General features: G+C 42.6%; 1 protein-coding gene across 10 annotated transcripts in view; it reads left to right on the top strand.

The window, feature by feature from the left end:
* TBC1D16 (TBC1 domain family member 16) overlaps nt 1–21,310 on the top strand; it is a 75,226-nt gene extending 53,916 nt beyond the window's left edge. For 7 of the 10 annotated variants that reach the window (XM_042451899.1, XM_042451898.1, XM_042451904.1 and 4 more), the window contains 9 exons: nt 3,374–3,571; nt 7,531–7,678; nt 9,102–9,269; nt 10,367–10,515; nt 13,111–13,245; nt 14,040–14,226; nt 14,336–14,515; nt 19,074–19,220; nt 19,571–21,310. In XM_042451899.1, the coding sequence (XP_042307833.1) occupies nt 3,374–3,571; nt 7,531–7,678; nt 9,102–9,269; nt 10,367–10,515; nt 13,111–13,245; nt 14,040–14,226; nt 14,336–14,515; nt 19,074–19,220; nt 19,571–19,816 (1,558 nt within the window). In that variant the 3' untranslated portion in view covers nt 19,817–21,310. Of the gene's footprint in view, nt 1–3,373; nt 3,572–7,530; nt 7,679–9,101; nt 9,270–10,366; nt 10,516–13,110; nt 13,246–14,039; nt 14,227–14,335; nt 14,516–15,242; nt 15,296–19,073; nt 19,221–19,570 lie in introns of those variants that run through there. The other 3 variants (XM_042451900.1, XM_042451901.1, XM_042451902.1) reach the window with 3 other exon arrangements.
* The last annotated feature ends 799 nt before the right edge of the window (nt 21,311–22,109 follow it).

Below are 22,109 nucleotides of genomic sequence, written 5' to 3'. Positions count from 1 at the left end.
ATTTGACAAATGTACCTTCATGAGGTCTCTAGGGGGTTATTCAGACATTGTTGTTTTTGGCCCCATTATGTGAATTAATCTTATACATTCTGGTTTTATTATTCATTATTAGCTGGTAAAATCTTGCTAAATGAATAGTTGGTTGGCCCTACAGTGATTAACATCAGTGTTCTAGTGTAACATTTCAGTGCAGTCAAAGTAGAGAGGAATTTGCACTGGGGAGAGTTTAAAGAAGAAGGTATTTCATCTTGTCATGACAATTGCCACACAAATCCACTGATCCTCTGCATAGCTAATAAATTGTTGTACAGGCTTGTTTATAATACTAAAGATATTGTACAAGAAAAGATATATCTTGTACCTGTTTCCCTGTAGAATACTGGGTGTTAGATGGTGGCTGTTCCAAATCAAAGATTCTGTCAACTGGAATGCATTACTAATAGCATCTACATTTGTTTAAGGGTATTATTTATTGTGAGAGGAAGGCTTTCAGGTTTCCAGAAACTGTGAGGATTTTGGAGGGGTGGGTTTTAAAAAACGGACTTCTGTAGTGACAGCACTGTACGGTCCCTTCCTGTGTTTCATCTGTTATGTCCTGTAATATTCACAAATGTTTTCATTTTGGCATCTGTGAGTTGCAAAGTCTTAGTAAAGTATATCACAGACTGCTTTGTGTACGTGGAAAACCTTGGTACAAGGTAAAAGGACTGGAGGAGTTTGGTGTTTGTGGGCTAGGGGCAGAGAAGCAAGGAATCTACGGTCCAAAGAACCCCAGAAAGCTGTGATAGAACTGAAAGCGAACATCAAGTTAATTAAAGCAGGTCTGCCTGTTTAAAGGGAAAGTGATCATTTAAATTCTAAGGTGTGCTGGGGGTGGACATGTTGATTGTTAGATGTACACAGAGAGAGAGGCATACACACAATCACACACACACATAGGTCTCAAGTCGTATTGCTGATCTTGGTCCTCTCTCTGGGGCTCTGTTAAAAGTGTAACCCTCTGCTTGTATATCAAGGGAATGTGAATTGGAATGCAGTGACCCAAACCCTTTGGTTCATTCTAAAAATAAGGCAGTTCCAATAGCCTGGTGTGGCCTTACTTTCAGAGGCATTGCTGTCAGGATAGGAAAGTGCACTGATGGTGGGGAGGGGAGGGCTGTTCTGCACAGGCATGCTGAGTTTGTGATTTTTTCAGTGCTCAGTGCCCACATTGTTCAATAAGCGGATTAGAAAACACTGCATAAAGTAGCTTTTCAGGGGGCTGCTTTCATACCTGCTCCTTGCCTTGTTTTGCAAACCCACGATTTCACAGTGGAGCCTATTCAGGCTGTTCAAGTCGATTGGCCTTTTCAAGATCCTAGAGGTCACAGTTTCAGATTCACTTATTTCCCAGAGCACTGCTGTTTTTCTTAGGGTGGAGGTGGTATTTTGTAGAGGAGAGAATAAATTAGCTTCTCAAATCTAAACTCTGGACTCCATGGGAGGAGCTGCTGGGGGAAAGGGCAAACAGCAGATCTCCTGAGTTCAGTTACTTAACATGTTGAAAAACATGGTGTCTGGCTTGTTGTTTGCAATATTTGTGGTTAAACGGCTGCCACTTTTCCTGTTCAGAAATGAAAGTCTCTGTGTGTTATCAAAATTTTTAATTTCTAAATTTAGGATATTAGAATTATGTAGAAATATGGCACAGTGAAGCAAGGAGTTTTTCTAACAGTTATTGTGGTTCCTCTAAATGACTAGTGTGTTCTCAGATTTGCATATAGTTAAATCAGAGGTGTGTTGAAAAGTAGGGTGGATTTTTTTTTCCTGGTAGAATATACACTTACAGTTTGAGGAAAAATTATTTTATTTTATTGTTTTTTAAAAAATAGAACTAGTGCAAGCCCTCAATGATCGGTGCTGTTCCCAATTTGTTTTCTCTGCGAGTATAAGAACCCAAAGTCCCTTCCCTTCCTAGCTGCAGTCAGTGAAGGCTGATGCAAGTTTTCCTGCAGCTCAGCCATTTTCTACCACATCTGTGACAATGGAACAATGGAAGAGACACAAGAGGTTTTATATACTCATATACAGACAGATGCACCATTTATGTGCAGTTTGTGTGTTCTCTCTCTCACACGCATACATTTTAGATGTTTTAATTCCCCATTCTGGATCTTATTTATTACAGAAGATGTAGCTAAGAAATGCAAGCATATGCCATGATGAGCATTTCTCAGCTTTGTTTTCCAGATCATCTGTGTAAAAGGGAGAGGCACTTTTTCTGGAAAGGAAGAGGCCATAGATTCTGGGTAGAGCACGTGCTTTGTATGCAGAAAGCCTCAGGCTCAGTCCCTAGAATTTCTCATGACAAAGAATCTTGGGAAGCAGCTCTGGGACAGACTTCTTCCTGAGATCTTGAATTGCTCCTGCTAGCCAGAGTGGAAGTACTGAACTAGGCAGACCAATGGTTTCACTCACCCAGTATATACGGCAGCTTCTTGCATTCATGTAATGTTTACTGTGGCAACTGCATGCAAAGCTTATACAGATTGTAATTTCTGTTGTTCCTAGTGCACTGCAATATTACTCTTCATGCTCATAAAATAAAGATGTGAAAGTGGCTGTCCGTTTCCATTTGTACTAATGAGGAGTTGTTCCCAAGGCTACTAAATGAATCTGTGGCAGAAATGGAATGTGAATATAGGGGTTTTCCAGTCTGCTTCCAACACAGGAGCCATGCTGCCTTTTACTTTGCCCCCACCTTTGCAAATGTACTTGAAAAATTCCCCATTTTAAATCTTGGCCTCTCAACATCATTGCTTTTTTCTCCCCTAACACTCCCCCCTCAAATTCTGTATAGATCCTGAACACAAGCATCTACTATTTTTTTTTCTGACCGGTGTTGGCTGCTGAAGTTATTTTATGTATAAGCTGCCTTTATCCCACAGTGGGATCCATGGTGGCTCACAGGTGACCCACAGCGGCTCATTTGAGATTGACAGGAGATGGGGAGATGGGACAAACTTGTTTACAAACAGTTTACTTGTGGCATCAGGTTCATTGACTTGAAAGTACTGCACTAGATCAGATGCTTCAGTGTATGCCACTTTACAGAGAGGATAAAGACACATCTCCTGACTAGAGTGAAGCATAATGAAATGAATGAAACATGTGTTTTAAAAATGTATTTCTGACCTTTGCAGCAGTCACACAGGGATAAAGTTAGGCTGAGATGATGGTGTTGACAAGGCCATCAACTGAGCTTAATTTCTAAATGGGATTCAGTATGGGTTTCCTACATCAAAACCAAATTCTTGGGCTAATACACCACACTGACTCTTGCACTTAGCAATTTTCAATTTCTTGCTGTCTCCTTTTTTCCTTCTTTGTACAGAGGTTCCTGTGAAAGCCACATGACTTGTTCAACCAGCTCCAATTCAAGCCTTGATCCCAATTCTCAGTTCCAGGAGAATAATGGGCAGGTGCAGACCTCTAGGTGGGATGAGCAACAGAAGGTGTTTGCCTTAGAACAGATCTGTGGGGTCTTCAGGGTTGACCTGGGTCAAATGAGATCTCTTCGACTCTTTTTCAGGTAAGAAGGGTGTATTTTTACATATTCTGACATGGTTATCTTTGCCCTGTTCCCTAGGTGTGTGACACTACAACAATACCAGATTGAATTTCCATTCTTAAATATTCTCTAAGTATATTCTAACTGGGAGGTACTAATTCTGTTCTTTTTGGTCCATGTGGTTGTCTGCAGCTTGTTTCCTTTCAAGCAACATTTTGTCCACATATATCTTCTGTGCCTCCTGAACCAATCACCCAAGACTTGCAGTTTTCAGCAGTGGAGGAATTTTACTGAGCCATTTTAAAAAATGTTAACTTGGAAGTAAGCCAGATTCAGTATATCCACACAGAAGTGGCTCTTCTTATCCAGGCTTAGAATCTGCAACCTGCATCAGACTTGGCTTCCTGAGGCTGGAACTGCACCAAATATGCATGTCTGCCAAGTAATACGTAATTCCAGAACAAGAATTGATGCTGTTGCTTCTTTTTCTTTTTCTCCATTCCCACCCACCCAGTGTTTAATTTTCCTTTAATTTAATTTTCAAAGGAAGAAAAGTATATGCAGTGAAAGTATTATAAAGCTGTTGCCACATGTTTGTGTTACCTGCCCTGAAGTCAACCTCAACATATGCCAACCCTATGAATGAGATGTCTCCAAGACACTGCCTGTGGCTTTCTTGATTGAGTCTATCCATCTGGATTGTGGTCTTCTTCTTTTCCTACTGCCTTCTACCTTACCAAGCATTATTCTCTTTTCTAGTGACTCATGCCTTTTTATGATATAGCCAAAGTACAACAGTCTCAATTTAGTCAGAAGCCAGCATAAGATTTCATTACTTCAATCTGACTGAAGGTTACCCCACTGTTTCTCTTCATGCCCCAAGTAATGGTCACATCCTGGGAAATACAGTGAGTAGAAGGGTGTGCCTGAGCTTATGGACAATCCAGTGTTTTTTCCAACCTCATCTATTTCAACAGTGCCCCTAAACTGCATAAATGAGCCTGAAGCTTTTTGAGAGCATGAACCAAAAAAGGTCAATTTCTTGATGGGATGGAGGTTGCTGTAGTCTCTTGAATTAGAAGGCCTCACACATCTATAACTTGAACAAAATATTTGTTTTAAGCTGTAAGTCATATGATACTGTTGGTATAGAAAATAAAAGGAGGTGTCAGAACCAATGGGAATATTAGGAGTGATGCTGAATAAAACTGCTCATCTGTCTGAGTCATTATGGTATAGACTGACTAGTAGGGGCTCTACATGGTTTTAGACAGGAATTGTGCCTATGTGAGCCTGCCTGTGCATATCTGCATGCAAATTTAATGTGTTGTCTACAAGTCTCTCTGCACCATTACTTAAGACTTCAGTGGTTTAGTCCAAAGTGTTGCCTTCCTAATGTACTGTGGTGGGCAACCAGACATTGTTGAAAATACAACTTCCCTCCTCACTCACCACTTTCTCTGACAGCTGCGGTAGATGGGAGTTGCTCTCTAACAATATTTGGAAGATCCTTTTTTAGTAGAAAGCTAAATGTTCTTATCTGAGGCCAAGCACTGACACATAAGGCTCCTCCAGTTTCTCCCAAATGGTTAGGGAGCATTTTTTCAACTTGCTTGAAGGCAACTGGCCTTGCAGGTATTTATTTATTCATTGATCCCCATAAACACATTCTCCTAAACATATTGATTCCCCTTAACATATTCAGTGACCAAAGGGAACTGTCTGAGTGAACAGGAAGGATAAAACCTACATTTCCATGCAGGATTCTGCCATTTGCCATGCAAACCAGTATTTCTTTCTTGCATAATTTCTAGGCAATGGCAAAGCTGGAGATTTGCTTTTGAAAGACACAGTACTACTCTTGACTTCCAGGATGCCATCCAGTCAACATACACAACTTCAAATTTGTGCTCTTAGAAATAATTATCACAATGAAGAGTTAGTTTATGATGTGTGTGTCCTGATCTTCAAAGGAGTGTTGCCCAGGCACTTAGCTTTTGGTTTTATCCTCACAGTGACTGTGAAAGATAGTACAGATAGTGTCTAAACTAGGGATAGTCAGAGCAAGGAATTCAAACCTGCCTCTTCCTGTCCAGGTCAGCACTCTATCCACTCCAGTACCACCCTTTGTAGAGTCATTATAGTGGGGCTCATTCTTGTAGTACTATCTTACGTGAGATCCAGTGTGACATAGTGATATGAGCATTGAACTATGACTCTGAACCATGAAACCAACTGGGCAAGTCAACACTTGGGCAAGTCACACTCTCTTAACCTGAGAGGATGGCAAAGGCAAACTCACTCTTAAGAAATTTCCCAAGAAAATGCTATGAACCTTATGGTTGCAATAAGTCAGAAACAACCTGAAGACAATAACAAATTGTATCCTTGCCTTTTGTGTTATTTCCCCTACCAACCCTTTGTTTGCCTTTTTACTATTCCTGTTGTCAAATTAGTCTAAATTCTGTGGACTTTTCTATGAAAATTTGCAAGGGACGAGCATCTTGCTTTTCTCCCACAGGACTTGCTCTTCTCTCTATAACTCTTTCCATTCATTACTGCTCTGGCTATCTTCTTTTCCCTTTGGTTTGATTTTCTAGTATTCATCTGTTGAGTATGTAAGGTTTATTTTCTCAGAGCCTGAGCTGCATAAACAAGAAATATGCCCTTATGTTCCATAAAATTTAGACCCATTCTAAGGCATATGGGACAAGAAGTCTCCTTGTTTAGAACCAGGGAGAGCTGGAGGTATATGGGCAAAAATACAGTTAATCACAAATATGGTATCAGAATTCACATATCATTGTAAACTGCCTTAGGTCTCATGGCAGGAAAATGCTGGGTTATAAATGAGTTAAATAAGTAAGTACATTGGGATTCATGGGATTTTAAGGAACCAGTAATCACCCAAAGTGTCCCCAAAGCTCTGCATTATTCACTTCTGACATAAAAGGGGTTTACAGTTAATAAAGGGAGTTCTATATCTAATAAGGTTTCCAATCTTCCTGGCATTTCTGTTGTAGGTCTGGTTGGTGTGGTCAGTATTGGTTCCATGCAAAGCTAGAATTTCTTTGAGATACCAGCTCCTCTTGATAGTTGTCTCCTCAGCTTCTTTGTCCAGATAAATGCTCCTTAAGATCTCCTCTGGGCAGCACAGTTGTTGTTATTATTATTATTATTATTTTCATCTATCCCGCCTTTCTCCCAATATAGGGACTCAAGGCGGCAATCACTTGTTTGTACATGCCCAGCACACCAGGAATCTGTGTAATTACTGTAAACAGCCTGTGAGGTACTACCAGATGTGGGCAAAGCTCTTCCATGGGTGCTGGGAGAAGAGTCTGGTGTGATTTGATTCTGTAAGACCTCACAAGTGTCGGTTGGACCATGAAAGCTCATAATCAGAGCAGTGTGTGCTCTCTGGGCAACAGAGGTTGGGGGAGGAATTAAAATGAAAAGGCAACTTCTACGCCCAGGGGGGAAAGCTGAGTATGTGCTCTGAATATATTATGCAAACTAAGGTCAGATGATTTGCATAATTCATTTTGAATGCGGTTTGGAGTTTTCAGAAACTTGCCATTTCAGTCCTTGCAAAATCTTTCAATGGGGAAAGAAGAAAAAGACAAAGAGGGAGCTGGAGAAAGAGGATCTTGGGCAAGGGAGTCAGGAAGAGATGTAGGGAAATACAGATTTTTGGAATAGGAGTAGATGTCTCTGGGAGTCCATATTAGATCACTTCAGTTTCTGAACATTTATTGCTTCTTGCCAAGGCTTGTTCCAACCACATTTTCCATGTACTATAATTCACATTTCTTTGGAAGGATACCCTTAAGAGCTTAGCCATACAACAGAATTCACAGATGCTGCTTGTTATGCTCCCTCTGCTAAAGGATGGCCCATTTCCCCCTTGGCTTTCTGGCTAGTAAATTCTGCTCTTCTCTCTATGTCCCCCCCATCTTTTCCTACCTGTTTTCATTCAGTGACGAGGCATGTACCAGTGGGCAGCTAGTTGTTGCTAGCAGGGAGAGTCAATATAAGATTTTCCACTTTCACCATGGTGGCCTGGATAAACTTTCTGAAGTTTTTCAACAATGGAAATACTGCACAGAGACTCATCTCAAAGACCAGGTAAGCTGTAAAGTTCAAAGCAGAGCAGGGACCCCCTCATGTGCTTCCTTCCATACACACACAGAGAGAGAGGAAGAGAGAATAAGCTTTCTATGTGGGGTTGAAATGGAGAGAGGAAATTCAAGCAGCATCTTTTTCAGACATGTCTGGATAATTGCAAGGGTTTGCAAGCACTGATAACAGTTGTCTTGGTGAGTTCTTTCTTGTTCTGGAAAATGGGATTCATCAGCACTGCTTTGCTTCCTTATTTAGCTGAATGGGAACGGAAACATCCAAATATTCATTTCATCTAAGATCAGGGTTAACAGTGAGTAAATTTACATAGAATTGCCAAACTATGGCAGGAGCATCTGGCAGAAAGACTCTTCAGATAAACTGTTGGTTCCCAACTAATGTTTTATTGGAGAAAGTAACGAGGTACCTGTAGGCCTCTGTAACCCCATCTGATACTATGATTTGGACCTGGTTTCATTTCCTTTGTTTACTGATGTCCTTCACAGTTACTTATTGTAGGCTGGTTGTTGTAGAAAAGGGGAGACTGCAGTATGAAGGAGTGATTTTCCCCAGGCTTCCTTGTACGTTGACCTTTCTTTCTTGTTAGACAAAAGGACAAAAGAAGGCCATGAGTCTAGAAAAGATGGGATTTGAACCCCAGTCCAGGAAACTTCAGTGTCTTAGCCTCCATGATGCTTTCTGCTTTCATGATGAGATTTATACTTTCTGTTCATTGTAAGACTCCTAGCAGTTCTGTTCAAATGGTGTTTTGACTAGGCCTGTTGCCATATCTCACTTCATTCTGCACAAAGGCCTTGAAAAGAAAGTAATTATATGTTTAAAGATACTAGAGCTGCTTGTTAGTACTTTCTGAATTCCCTTACTACCCCCACCCCCGTGTGCATTTTCCTCATGCGGCTTGCCTCTCATTAGAGTACCAGGGGGCTTGCATCTCTGTGAAGCAACCTTTTGATTTTTAAATTAAATGTCAGCTGCAGTTTTCACCGTAGAATGGCAAACGCCCTCACGGAGAGCCTGGCACTGCTGCTTCTCTCTTGCCTAACAGCAGCCCTTTTGTATGTGGCCAATCAGATGTAATTTATTGCATGCATTCCTCAGCAGATCCAAGTTGCTGCTGCAAGCTGTGTTGACTCTGATCTTGGACAGGAAAGGGTGGGAAAGGAAGGAAACATAACGAATCAGTTTTTGTGTCACTGTGATCCTTAATTACTCCAATTATATTCGCTGGCTTGGGCTTGAAGCCCTCCCAAACTTTCCAAGGCATTGCATGTCTCCCAGGGCAGTTGCAAGCAATTTTGTCTGTTCCACTGTGGTGGCCTAGATAAGATGTCCAAGCAATGGAAATGGAGAAAAGGCTCCTGCAACTGCTGCACTTTGCCCCCATTCTTCTGTTTTGTCTTGCATTTAGCAGCTCACTGATGTGAAGACCTGCATCCAGTTCTCAATCCGTCGGCCCAAGCTGCCCTCCTCGGAGACTCATCCAGAGGAGAATGCTCACAAGCGCCTCGATGTTTCTGCATGGCTCCATCACCTCAATGAGGCTGGACAGGTAGAGGAAGAATACAAGCTGAGAAAGGTGGGTAAAATGACAAGAGTGGCACATTTCTCCTACTTTGTTTCGGAAGAAACAAAGTTTCTATATTGTATATGGTACAGCTGCTGTGTGTTTTGCTAGGAAGCTAATCATCCCATTGTGCAGGTCCCAAGTCCAGTAAATGTCATGGTTAATACAGTATATCAGGATAGGCTTGGGACATCTGATTTAAATCTCAGTGAATTGTGCAACTCACTGGAGACCTTGTGTCAATTGAGGATAAAAATGCAGGGCAGGAGAAAAACTGTAGACCTGGAGGAAAGATGGAGCACTGGCTGGCTCCTGTTTAAGACCTGCAGAGCATTAATGCTAGTCATGCAGGAGATCCAAGAGGGAGGGTGATGGCATCATGGGAGTTCTCTGTTGCTGTCCTGCTCCTCTTGCACAGCCTGGGAGAAGCTATTGTGCAAGGAGGCATTGGATACTTCCTTGCATAACATCCCAACAAATACAAATGCAAGTCTAAGACCCTTGGTTATGCCAGCATAAATCATCAAGAGGATTCCAATCCTAGTGCAAACTAATTAATTAATTAAAAAGCTTTAGCCTGATTCTTGCAATGGCAGTGAAGCTGAGGTATCTAAATGTTGAATAATATGGCATGTCTCTTGATTGGGTTGCTACTTTTGCATTATTTTCAATTGCTCTTTGGAAAGCGAGGGCCTGTGGACATTTCCAGGAATGCTTGCAGTTTGGAAAGCCAACCAAAAGCAGTTGAAGCTGTCTTGCTTTAAATAATTAATGGAAGAGGGATGTATGTGAAGCGCTAGTTCCAAGTGTGAAGTTTCTGAGATTGGGGATTAAGCTGTGACGTGAGAATGATGCGTTAATTGTATAGGCCCTGCAGGGGGGTTATTGACATTGAAATGAGTTTGATTTATGTCTCCCCTGGGAAAAGAGGGGGCACAACATTCCCCCTAAAATATGTACAGACTGTGGACTCCTGAATCAGGGCATCACTTGTGGATGGGTGAGGGGGAGGTCCAATTCCAGAAACACTGACATTTCCTTTTCTTGGTTGCAACTTCTTATTCTTTCTCCCCTGTCTGTCTTCACCCCCCACCCCACCCCAACCCTAGGCTATTTTCTTTGGTGGGATCGATGTCTCTATCCGTGGGGAGGTCTGGCCCTTTTTGTTGCACTACTACAGCTATGAGTCCACTTCAGAGGAGAGGGAGTTGCTCCGAGTACAGAAGAGAGAGGAATACTTTGCCATCCAGCAGAAAAGGTAACGAGGGAGTGCTGCGTGATGGCTTCTGCTCCAGTCCTTTTGGGTCTGTCGCCATAATATTGTCAAGAGTCTTTTAAAATCTCTTTTATAAGAGATGGATGCTAAATTGGCATTGAGACTTGGCTATCGCTCTATTCATCACCCTTCCCTCCTGCAAAAGACATTTCCTATCCAGATGAGAAGGTAACTAAAGCTGTGGGAAGAGACCATTATCTCTCTGGAGTGGGAAGAACAAAATGCACTTGACTGCAGGGGTAGGCAATTTCTGGCCTTTGAAATGTTGTTGGACTGCAGCTCCCATTATTCCTCACTGTTGGTTGTGCTGTCTAGGGATGATGGGAGTTGCAGTCCAGCCACATCTAGAGGGCTATATATTCTCCACTTTTCTTTTACTGCTATTAGGGCAGCAGCCACAGTCGGGCATTAGTAACTCTGTAATTGCTAAGATATAATAATAATAATAATAATAATAATAATAATAATAATAATAATAATTTGTTTTATTTATATACCGCTATTCCAAAGATCATAGCAGTGAACACAAGTAAGCTAATTAGCAAGTAACTAATTTGCCGCCCCCAACAGTCTGGGTACTCATTAAGCGACCTCGGAAGGATGCAAGCCTGAGTCGAGCTTGGCCCCTTTGCTGGTCTTGAACTCGCAACCTGTATTTTTTGAGTGAATGGCTGCAGTACAGAAATGCAAGTACCCCCTCAAAAATTGCATTTTTAAAAAATCCTCCCCCCCCCCATAAAACCCTGTCCTCTGGCCATTTTAGGCTGTGGAGAGACCGTTTTTAAAATAGAAAGTCAACAAGGTCATGTTCAAGTCTAGTTCCTGTTCTTTAAAAAAGGGCTTTCTGTGGGTCTGAAATACCTCAGGGAAGTGAAAGGTAGTCTCAGTACTCCCCAAACTTCCCTAGAGAGCATGGGGCCATTTGAGGCAGTACACAAACACATGTATATGCATATGGGGAGTGGGATCTTTAAAATGCAGATATAGTGGGTAATGGTTCCAATGACCTATGGGAGGCTTGTGTCCCCCCCAAAACCTGGCAGTTGTCCAGCCCTGCTCTGGTCTCACATTAGTCTTGAATCCTATTTTGAGAGCAAGGCAAGATAAATTAATAAACAAATTAGTTGAGTTATGCAGTTGGGTTAAATCATATCAGTTTCTGGCATAGTTAATTTCCTGTTGTGGAAGCTCTGTCTTTAGTCTCCCCTTGTCCCCCCTCAGCATGTTAAAGGGCTACATAAACCTATATGTGGATGTTTAGTGTAAACCTTTCAAATTAAAAACACTTGAAAATTGGTTTCAAAAATTATCTGGTCATTTAAAGATGGGAGAGTGTGAGTTTTACACAGTCATTATGCAGTAGGTGTGCCCAGAATATTACTGTGTTATCAGTTGCAAACAAGTCAGCTTTAATTTATGGCAAGCCTATGAATCAGAGACTTCCAAAAGCCCCAGTCATCAGAGTCAGGGCTGTGGCTTTCTTGATTGAATCAAGCTACTTGGAATGCAGTCTCCCTCTTTTGCTGTTGCTTCCTGCTTTGCCAAGTATCTTCATTTTTTCTGATCATGCTCTCTCATAATATGTCCAAAGTAGTGAATAGATAGACCAAAATATATGCTTCTTTGGTTGTAGAGATGCCTTTTTGCATACCCAGTATTTCCATGGTAGTGCTTCGCCTATTAAAATAGACCATGTGGACTATTGCTTAGGATAGTCATCCCAAGTGTCTGAAAAGGGATGATGTGTATCTGTCTCCTCTAACCTGGTGCCCTCTGGACATGTTGGGTTAGAACTCCCATAAACTATTCCAACAAGATGGCTGGCTAACTAAAGCATTATGAGAGTTAGAGTCAAGCACATCTGGAGGACATCCAGATTGGGGAAAATTGATCTCTACTAAGTCCAGAACCAACCACAATTATCACTGTAGTCATAATCCTGTTGCTGCACTACACTGCCTGCTGCACTTTTTCCAGGAATGTGCAGTGGTGGGGAAGGAAGGTGGACAAAATTTGCCAGCTTTGAGCAACTCTGAGTTTCTCTGACACCTTATTTCCTTCATAGTGCCTGTGCCCATGAGCTTTTGTCCTCTTGCTTCTACCACCTGCTCTGACATAGTTAATGCTAGCTGAGCACATCAGTGGGATTCCAGCCATTTTCAGTAACAAAACTCGGGCCCAATGTGTGCGAGAGCTAGTGTTGGTCCCATTTCCAAGCGTTTGTTGGAATCATCAAGGTCTTCATCAAAACTTGGATTCAGATTATTATGTGGCATGGCTCAGTTCTAAAATCTTCAATCAGCAATTCCTCTTGAGCACAATAATCTTCTGTTAAACCTGTTTGAGGAAAGATTGAGACAGAAAGAAAGCAACTTTTTGGCTCCCACAAGTGCCCAAATTCTCCTTCATTTTCACCCATATGTTCAGACCAGAATAGCAATAGCTTCTGGTGCCTCCCTGGCAGCACTTGTGAGGTTTTTTCTCCCAAGAGACTGGTGCTGGTTTATTTTATTTACTTCATTTACTTCATGGTGGTGGGGAAACATATTCACATTCACATTGTTATATGGTACTCAGACTCTCCATGGCTCCGGAGGAGCAGAAGGTATTCTGGAGGAACGTGCAGTTCACTGTCGACAAAGACGTAGTGAGGACCGACCGCAGTAATCAGTTCTTCCGAGGAGAGAACAACCCCAATGTGGAAACAATGAGGTGACTGTTTTACCCCATTAGATCCATCAGTGATTAAGTTTTGCCCCAGCCTTGAAGGCTCCATGCTTCCAGCAGAGTCCTGAAAAGATACACAGGCCTTTAAAAGGGAGGAAAGCAATCAGGCATGATACTTTTGGAGACCATTTTCAAACACTTTGTGTCTATTATTTACTTATTATTTGTCCTTATAAAATCACTACTAGCCAAGTCAGTATCATTCCCTTCCATACTGCAGATGGAGAGACTGAAGCTGAAGGACAGTAGTTAGTCTAAGACTACTTGGTTCCTTCCTGGCAGAGTCAAGAAAAATAATCCAGGGATTACCTGATTTCTGGTCTTGCTTTTGGCCTCCTTTCTCCATTTTTGCAAAAGTCCCCCTGGACCAAATCAGCTGCCTGTCTAAAGGAGCAGCAGTTCTTCCTTCAGGTATTAGGAGGCCTCACTTGTCTCCCTCATTCTCAAGGTAAAACGTTCTGTCCTATGCCTGGTTTAATTTTTTTTTAAAGAAGATTGGCCAGTTTTCAAGTCTACCAAGAGGTTTGCTGTTCTGAATTATGTGACCCTAATTAGCTCAGTCTCTGCAGAAGTAGCAACACACTCCTCATAGATTAATTCAAGAGCCTCCTTTCAAACCAAGTAACTGGATTCATAGCAGAGATATGATGCTTTCACTGTGGCTGCAGTGAATAGCTCTTTACTGCTACCTCCCTGATAGGAGAAGGAGAACAGGTTAGCTGGTGACCTTCACCCTCCCAACATCACTTTCTGGTCTCTTCTGGTTGTGCTCCCCTTAGGCGAATATTGCTGAACTATGCAGTGTACAACCCCACCATTGGCTACTCCCAGGGTATGTCTGACCTCGTGGCACCCATCCTTGCTGAGGTTCTGGATGAGTCGGATACCTTCTGGTGTTTTGTGGGTTTGATGCAGAACACGATCTTTATCAGCTCCCCCCGGGATGAGGATATGGAGAAGCAACTGGTGAGGATTTGAGCTTAGTGCCCCCTCCCTCCGCTTTTCTCTTCTCTTTCTCCGTCACTTTCCAGTGAAAACTGCTACAGCTAGGCTGAGTTCTGCCTTTTCTATGCAGATGTATCTAAGGGAGCTGCTGCGGCTGATGCATGTGCGCTTCTACCACCACCTGGCCTCCCTTGGGGAGGATGGTCTTCAGATGCTCTTCTGTCACCGCTGGATCCTTCTCTGCTTTAAGAGAGAGTTCCCAGATGCTGAGGCACTAAGGATATGGGAAGCCTGCTGGGCTCACTACCAGGTAAGGCTCTGCAAAGTGAGATATACACACCAGTGATGTAGACTCAAGTCAACTGACTTGGACTTAAGTTAGACTTAAGTCACTTCAGTGACTTGACTTGTCAAAAATGACACACTGACTTGACTTGAGACTTGTATATTTTTAGTGACTGACATGCTAGTGCCATTCACTTTGTTCAGCAGGCAAGAGCCACCTCAAAAGTGCAGGGTGCATTTCTCAGAAGGTAACAGCAAATGCGTTAGGCAATGGACTTGAGGTGGGAGGATCCTTCTAAAGCTTTTGAAAAGCTTTAAAAGGCTTCTCTGATATGCAGTAGGGACAAGCTGCAAGCAGACCTCAAGCCCCACCTCAGGCCCATTGCCTAACATGCTTGCAGATCCTTCTGAGAAATACACTCCACCAACTCTTTTTTCTGTTAAAAGTTGGCTCCCAGTCTTGAGACTCTACTTGAGACTTGACTTGAAAGTATCTTACAAGGACTTGAGACTCAACATGACACTTGGTAGATACTTGAAACTTGTCTTGAAAATTAGACTAAAAGACCTAAATACATCACTGATACAAACACACACCACTCGTGTGTATGTGTGTATTAGAGGTGGGGGTGTGCTCTTGAATTGCTCTTTGGAGGATGCTGAATGGGAATGTTGTCAAATGCAGCTGCCAGTTTCCGGCTTTATGTTAATAATAATAATAAATATCTTTCCACCCCCGACCTTTCTCCAAGGCTTGAACAGCAAGTTTCGTCATGTCTCACAGCTATCTCGCAGTGGATGCGCCATCGGCGTTTGAAGCTCAACATGTCCAAGACGGAGCTTCTTGTCTTTCCTCCTAAGCCCACCCTTCAACTCTCCTTTTCTGCCTCTGTGGACACATTTCTATTCAACCAGTCCAGCAAGCCCGCAGTCTTGGTTTTATCTTTGATTCTTCTCTGTCGTGTGTCCCTCAGATCCAGACCACAGCCAAGGCTTGTAGATTCTTTTTGTACAATATTGCCAAAATCCGACCATATCTCTCCACCTCTACTGCCAAGATCCTGGTCCATGCCCTAGTGGTCTCACGACTTGATTACTGTAATGTCCTCCTGGCTGAGCTTCCTCTTTCTCACCTCCGTCCTTTAATTTCTGTCCAGCATTCAGCTGCACGCATTATCACATCCACCCACTGCTCTGATCACATCTCTCCTGTGTTGGCATCCCTTCACTGGCTCCCCCTCCCTTTCTGCATTCAGTATAAGCTTCTGCTGTCGACATTTAAAGCCCTCCATGGGCTGGCCCCTTCTTACTTATCAGACCTTCTTTCTCCTCACTTTCCCACTCAGGCCCTCTGTTCTGGTAGTCAGGGTCGGCTGTCCCAGCCCAGGATTTCCTCTGCCCCATCTCAGATTCGCCCCTTTTCACTTGCTGCCCCTCACTCCTGGAACCTTCTTCCCCCGCGAGCAAGGGCCATCACTTCTTTAACCAGCTTCAAAACGGAGTTGAAGACCATCCTGTTCAGAGAAGCTTTCCCAGGCATTGCATAATTGTCGCTTGCTATTTGATGTTCTTTGATGCCTGTTTTATTGAACCATTTCCTGTATTGCTAAGTACTTTTTTATATGTATTATCCTACTAGAGAGGCAGGCTAGCTCCAACAGGCCTCCCTGGAAGAAGATTAACCATCCATTATGAAGCCAAGCCCTCCCTCCAGTCCATCTGCCTTGGTCCAGGCCTTGGAGACAGAGAGGAACTGCTGGATCTCATCTCCTTCCGCACCACCTTTCCCTTCTCCTTTTGTGTCATGTCTTTTTAGATTGTAAGCCTGAGGGCAGGGAACCGTCTAATTAAAACGATTGTATGTACAGCGCTGTGTAAATTTACAGCACTTTATAAATAAAGGTTAATAATAATAATAATAATAATAATAATAATAATAATAATAATAATAAAGATTTATCACAGAGAATCCAGGATATATATGATATATATAAATCCCTATGCCCACCCCGATTCCAATGCTAAAACAGGATTAAACAGTCATAATATAAAAACAGTAGAACTATAAAAACATTTGATTAAAATTTGAAGGAAAATAGGCAGATGAAGAGGCATTTTCGTGGTGGTGATCATGTTTGTGTCAAGTTCGTATCCAGATCTCTATACCCATATCTCTATATTGCTGAAATATTCTCTTCCCTCAGCTTTGGGTTGATGAGATGAACAGGTGCATCTCCCCCTCCCCATCTGAGGGATCTAATAGCCTTCTCCCCCACTATTTGACTGTGACAGTATGTGAACAGATGCACATTTTGCCCTGAGGCTTCATTACTGAGCTCTTGGGCTGCCTGCTCTTGCTGCTGGTAGTCACCACTGACACAGTCGGGCTGATTTTTGTGGCTACCTTGTGTGAGGTTAGCCCCCAGAATGGAGCAGTGGTGAGAAAGAGGGTCTGACTTCTCACTGACCCACTCTTGCTCAGGAGAGAAGGTGCCTGCCATCAAATTGTTTATCATGTTTTGTTTGCTCACATTTCACTCTTTGCAATAGTTCCTTTTCTGGTGGGGATCTGGAGGTGGGGAGGACAGGTGGGCAATGGAAGGGAATGCCTGAAGGGAGCCTTGCTCAAATTAGTAGAAAGCCATAGCATGAAGAGGCTCTTCCTCCCGGTATTGAATCCCTGGCCAGTAGCCAGGTGGCCTAGAGTGACTCCTGTGCTGATAAAATCCAGAATTAAGTAAAACACAGCATATTAAGCAAGTAAAATAACTTAATTCTGCCACCAGAGATAATCAGGATGAACCATTTTGATATATTACATATGTTGATATAAGTTTACTGAACACATGATCTGTTTTTTGAGCGATCTGAAATATTGTGATAGAATGGAAATACAGTAGCCCTTCCCAATTCACAGGGGATCTGTTCCGGATCCTCCCCCTGTGCAAAAATAGCAACTCGCAAATATTTAAGTTCCATTGAAAAAATGGCGTGCACACAGAGGGCCATGCACGGGCACGCACTGCCATTTTATCCCTCCCTGCTTGTCTCTTCTGTGAAGAGCGAGACCGTGGACCTCAAGTCCGCGAAAAGGGAAGGACAAGTGTACTGTGGTAGAAATGAAATATTTCACTCCTTTATAAAAGGAAGCAGGGTCGATAGCTGTTGGGTTAAAAAGCATTTTATATGCTTAGGGTGTAAATTTTTCATTATGTAAACATGCATAAATCATCTTGGAATACACCTGGGAGTTTAGCATGTAACTGAGCACCAGGATTCGCTGTCTAGCTTACCAGTTGTGACTTCCTCTTTTTTCTGCCCAGTGCCCTAATCCAAAGGAGATCCCTTTTGACTTGAGAAGTCTTGTCCAGGGATCCCATCCTGTATGGAGTTTCTTTCTAGTCTTTCCACTATTGTTCAATGTTTGCTTAAATCTTACCCTGTGTTGCTGTGGAAGCATCAGGCTTTGACTGGCTATCCATACACCAGGGGGCAGCAGAGGAGAATGCCAAAATATGACAACTCCTTGCAACTATAAAACCATTTCTGTTTCTGGGACCTATAGACAACACTTCAGGAAACCAAAGGCATTGGATAATTCCATATTGCTTAGCATTTTCTACCTAGATGCTCAGGAAGGTTTGAAAGTAATGTAGGATGGTCAACCATAGGGCCCATGCATAGTGTGGAAAAGCTTTGGTCCTGTCAGAATGGCAGTCTTCTGTTTTCCATCACTCACTGTTAGTGATTACTGTCTCTCATGTATTCTCCTGGTTGTTTGAATGTGACTTTTAGTGCAACCCTGTGCATGGCTGCTCAGCTCAATGAGACTTACTGCTGGGAAAGCATATAGGATTGCTGTCTTAGTTCTTGTTAACTAGTTGTAAGCTGATCCAGGTATGACATTGAGCAATATGATGATGAAAAGCTTCTCAGCTATACAGCCCTAATGGTGTGTAATATCTGCTCAGTGATGTATGACATTAAGCAATATGATGATGAAAAGCTTCTCAGCTATACAGCCCTAATGGTGTGTAATATCTGCTCAGTGATGTTATGTACCCTGGTGAAAGCAATGCTATATGTTGATGTTGCCCATGCTAGGGAATACATACCTGCCTAAAGAGCTTTTGAACATTTTTCCTCCCTGTGTGCCATGACTAGAGACTGTCCAGGGCTAGAGGACTGTCTAAATTATCAATGAGATGTCAAGGCTTATTTTATTTGGGGCTGAGTGAGCATTTGAACCTGCATCTCCCCAAAATGTAATTGCTACACCTCAATATCTCTACATTGTGTGAAGTATCATTGTCTTGTCTAACTTTTTCAGTGGGGCTGACTCAACAACCAGCAACACTGACGACTGGTGAAGGAGCTGGACTAACATTGCCTTGAACCTTCACCCATGCACCTGTGAATCACTTCTTCCTTTGATCTTGCAAAATCATGCAGGATTCTGTCTAATTTCCTACATTGTTCCCCTGCCCTGTATGTCTTTGGTAAACAGAAAAGCTCCTTAAAGATGATATTAATCAGTATTCTTGATCCTTTCCCCTCCTTTTGTTTTTGTTTTGCTGCTACAGACAGACTATTTCCATCTCTTCATTTGTGTGGCAATTGTGGTGATCTATGGCGATGATGTCATTGAACAGCAGCTGGCTACTGACCAGATGTTGCTACACTTTGGGAACCTGGCCATGCACATGAATGGGGAGCTCATACTCAGGAAGGTAAATAAAATTCTAATGTTTTTTTTTCCACAATTAGAAAAGAAATCTGTACAGATCTCTCTTCTTCAAAGCAGTATATGGTGATGTATACAGAATGCAAAGGAGTTCCTTGGCCTGAGACCAGAGTTTTGGGATGTTTCTGAAATACTTTTAGGACTACAATTCCTAGAATCCATTGGCAATGCTGGATGGGCAATTCTAAGAACAGTAGTCCAAAAAGTAGCTCTTCAGGCTCTGCCCAACACAAAACATTGTCTGGACATACTTAGCCGTTTCTTTCCTAGGCCTGCTGTTTCTGCTGTCCACCTTCTCCCTGAATGCCTTAACATTTAGCACTGTCTCACTTCCAGGCTAGAAGTTTGCTCTACCAGTTCCGCCTGCTGCCTCGGATCCCTTGCAGTCTGCATGATCTGTGTAAACTTTGTGGCACCGGCATGTGGGACAGTGGCTACATCCCTGCAGTGGAGTGCACTGGCTGTCACCCAGACTCTGATAGCTGCCCTTATGGGGGCATGGTGCAGGAACCTTCCCCCAAGTCAGGGAATGAATGCAGGAGGGGACTGAAAACACGAGAGGTTTTTGCTTTCCGGAAATGACAACTCATCATCAGGGGCATGAGATGGCTGAAAAAGAAATAGTTATCGGTGGCATGGCCCAGTTGAAGAGAAGATGGAGATGCTGCTCTTTAGTTTTCAGAAGCAATGAATGAATGAGAGGAGAAAAGAGATGATGCACATTAGAAGAGTGTCCCCCCCCCCCCGCACCTGTCAGAGTTGGATCTTGGCTTGAGGAACAGCATGCCTGGGAAGGAGGTGATCTGGCATAGTTCACAACTTTTGAAGGGAGTGCACAAGGCTATGCCCAGTGACTTCACACACAGACATTCCTTGCTGCCCTGCTCAGAGGGGAATACAGAATACTTAAAAACATGTCTCCACAACCAGCAACATTGACGGCGGGCTGGATTAATATTGCCCCAAACCTCTGTTCATGCACATACACATACACACACACGTTGCTTTAACCAAAACAACAGCTACTGTCTTCTGTACAGAGCCATGATGATCATCTGGAATATAGTCTGCCAAAAAATGAAAAAAAGTATAAGAATAATAAAATTGCAAATTTTTGAATCCCAAAGGGAATTATTTCAGTGTGCGCGTGTCTGCCCAGTGCATGATCACTAGAATACCATTATTTTTTATCTTGTTTCTATATACACAAAGTTTGTTTTGTACAGGTTAAAAATCAGACTTTGGAAATCAGGAGAATAAAAATCTGCTATGTTCACTGTGAGTATAATAAATTATGCAAAATTACCCATCTTGCTGTTGGGCTGGAGGTGTCTTTGATATACCAGCCCAATTTGAGTGTACAGGTAGAGGTCTCTCCTCAATACCACCACCTGTGGCAACACTCTGAGGTGCTTCTTCTGCTCAAAGCAGGTACTCATATTACAGTTTTGGGCAGAAGTTTGAGTCTGGGCCTTGTTGAAGTTTCGAAGACTGAGCCTTCATATTCTACTACCTATTCCTCTGTCCACCTCTTCTCTTTTTATCTATGCCCTTCCTCTTCTCCACTGTTAACTGCTGTTGACCTCTGTCTTATTTCCTTGAAAATTTGCCAAGAATTGGTGCTGTGAGAACCAGGAATACACAAAACATGAGCTGAGTTTTGGGATCATACTTTGAATCCATATGTACAGTAATGAGGTGGGAATGAATTCAGCATTTAATTGGTTCTAAGTGCCATGAGAAAGAGGGACAGCATGGCTCCTTCTTTCACCACATCAGCCTTGGCTGTTGTCATCAGCACTTGAAGGAAACATCTGGCTTTTTAGCTGCAGTGGAAGGAGGCCTGCTTGGTTTCTAGCCTATCTGTTACTTAACTTTTAAACCAACTGATTTTTTTTCAAGCAACTGTAAGAAAGATGTACCCACCCACCACCTGCTACCAATTCTCAGGTTAGGTCATTTTGAGATGTAGTGCTTCAACCAACTTTGCTTGCAAGGGCATCTTTTTACATCTGCTCTTATGTGACATTTTCAGAGGGGCAAAAGAACACCTGCAATAAAAACAGCATCTGTGTTTGTAGTCTGTTCATCTCCTAACACAGACCTACACAACTGACATCCCACCAAGCCAAATGCTGCCTGCAGTTCTGTAATGTGGGAGTGGAGGCTACCAAGTGTTTAATGACCTCACCCTGCTTTTGCAGTCCCAGTCACATGGCAAAAGCAAGTGTTGTCCTGAGTTCATGAAGGGCTGAAGCCAAGTTGTGTTTGCTTGCCTTCTTAAAGAAGAGCTGCTTTAATAATTCAGCTGAGGGGTAACTGAATCATAAAACTTTGTGAGGGGAAGAATCAATTCATTTCATCTTTTTAACTTGCAAGATTTTCTATTTCACATTGATATAACAGGAGAAAAAGCTCACCTGCTTGGAGCCATGAATTAAATTGTTAAATAGTTTTGTAATTAAGCTATACATATTTGTATGCCTTGCAACAAACAGCTGCTATGGCAGCATAATGAAACAGTGGGGGATGCTAGGTAGAGAAGGATTCCTATACCATTCTAGCCATAGACTTCCCAAAGACTTTGAGTGCCGCAATCCAATCTCACCCTTAAGCAACCTAGGTGTGGGTTCTATGGTTTGCAACACTTGACATGATCAGTGTTCTAGCCTTTCTAATATGATGTTGTGAAGGTATATTGCACTATAATTCCCATCATCCCAAGACAGCATGGTCAAATATCTGGGGATGACAGGAGTTGTATTCCCATCAACCCCACAATCAGAGCCAAGACTGTGTCGTCCACAGATTTATCACCTGCAGCGCACAAGAGAAACATTGGTGGACCACCTCCATATTGCCAGTGCCCCTGTAG

Source organism: Sceloporus undulatus, chromosome 2 (genome assembly GCF_019175285.1).
Source record: "Sceloporus undulatus isolate JIND9_A2432 ecotype Alabama chromosome 2, SceUnd_v1.1, whole genome shotgun sequence".
Lineage (NCBI taxonomy): Eukaryota > Metazoa > Chordata > Lepidosauria > Squamata > Phrynosomatidae > Sceloporus > Sceloporus undulatus.
Note: the sequence above shows the minus strand (reverse complement) of the source record. Positions and strands in the feature narration are given on the sequence as shown.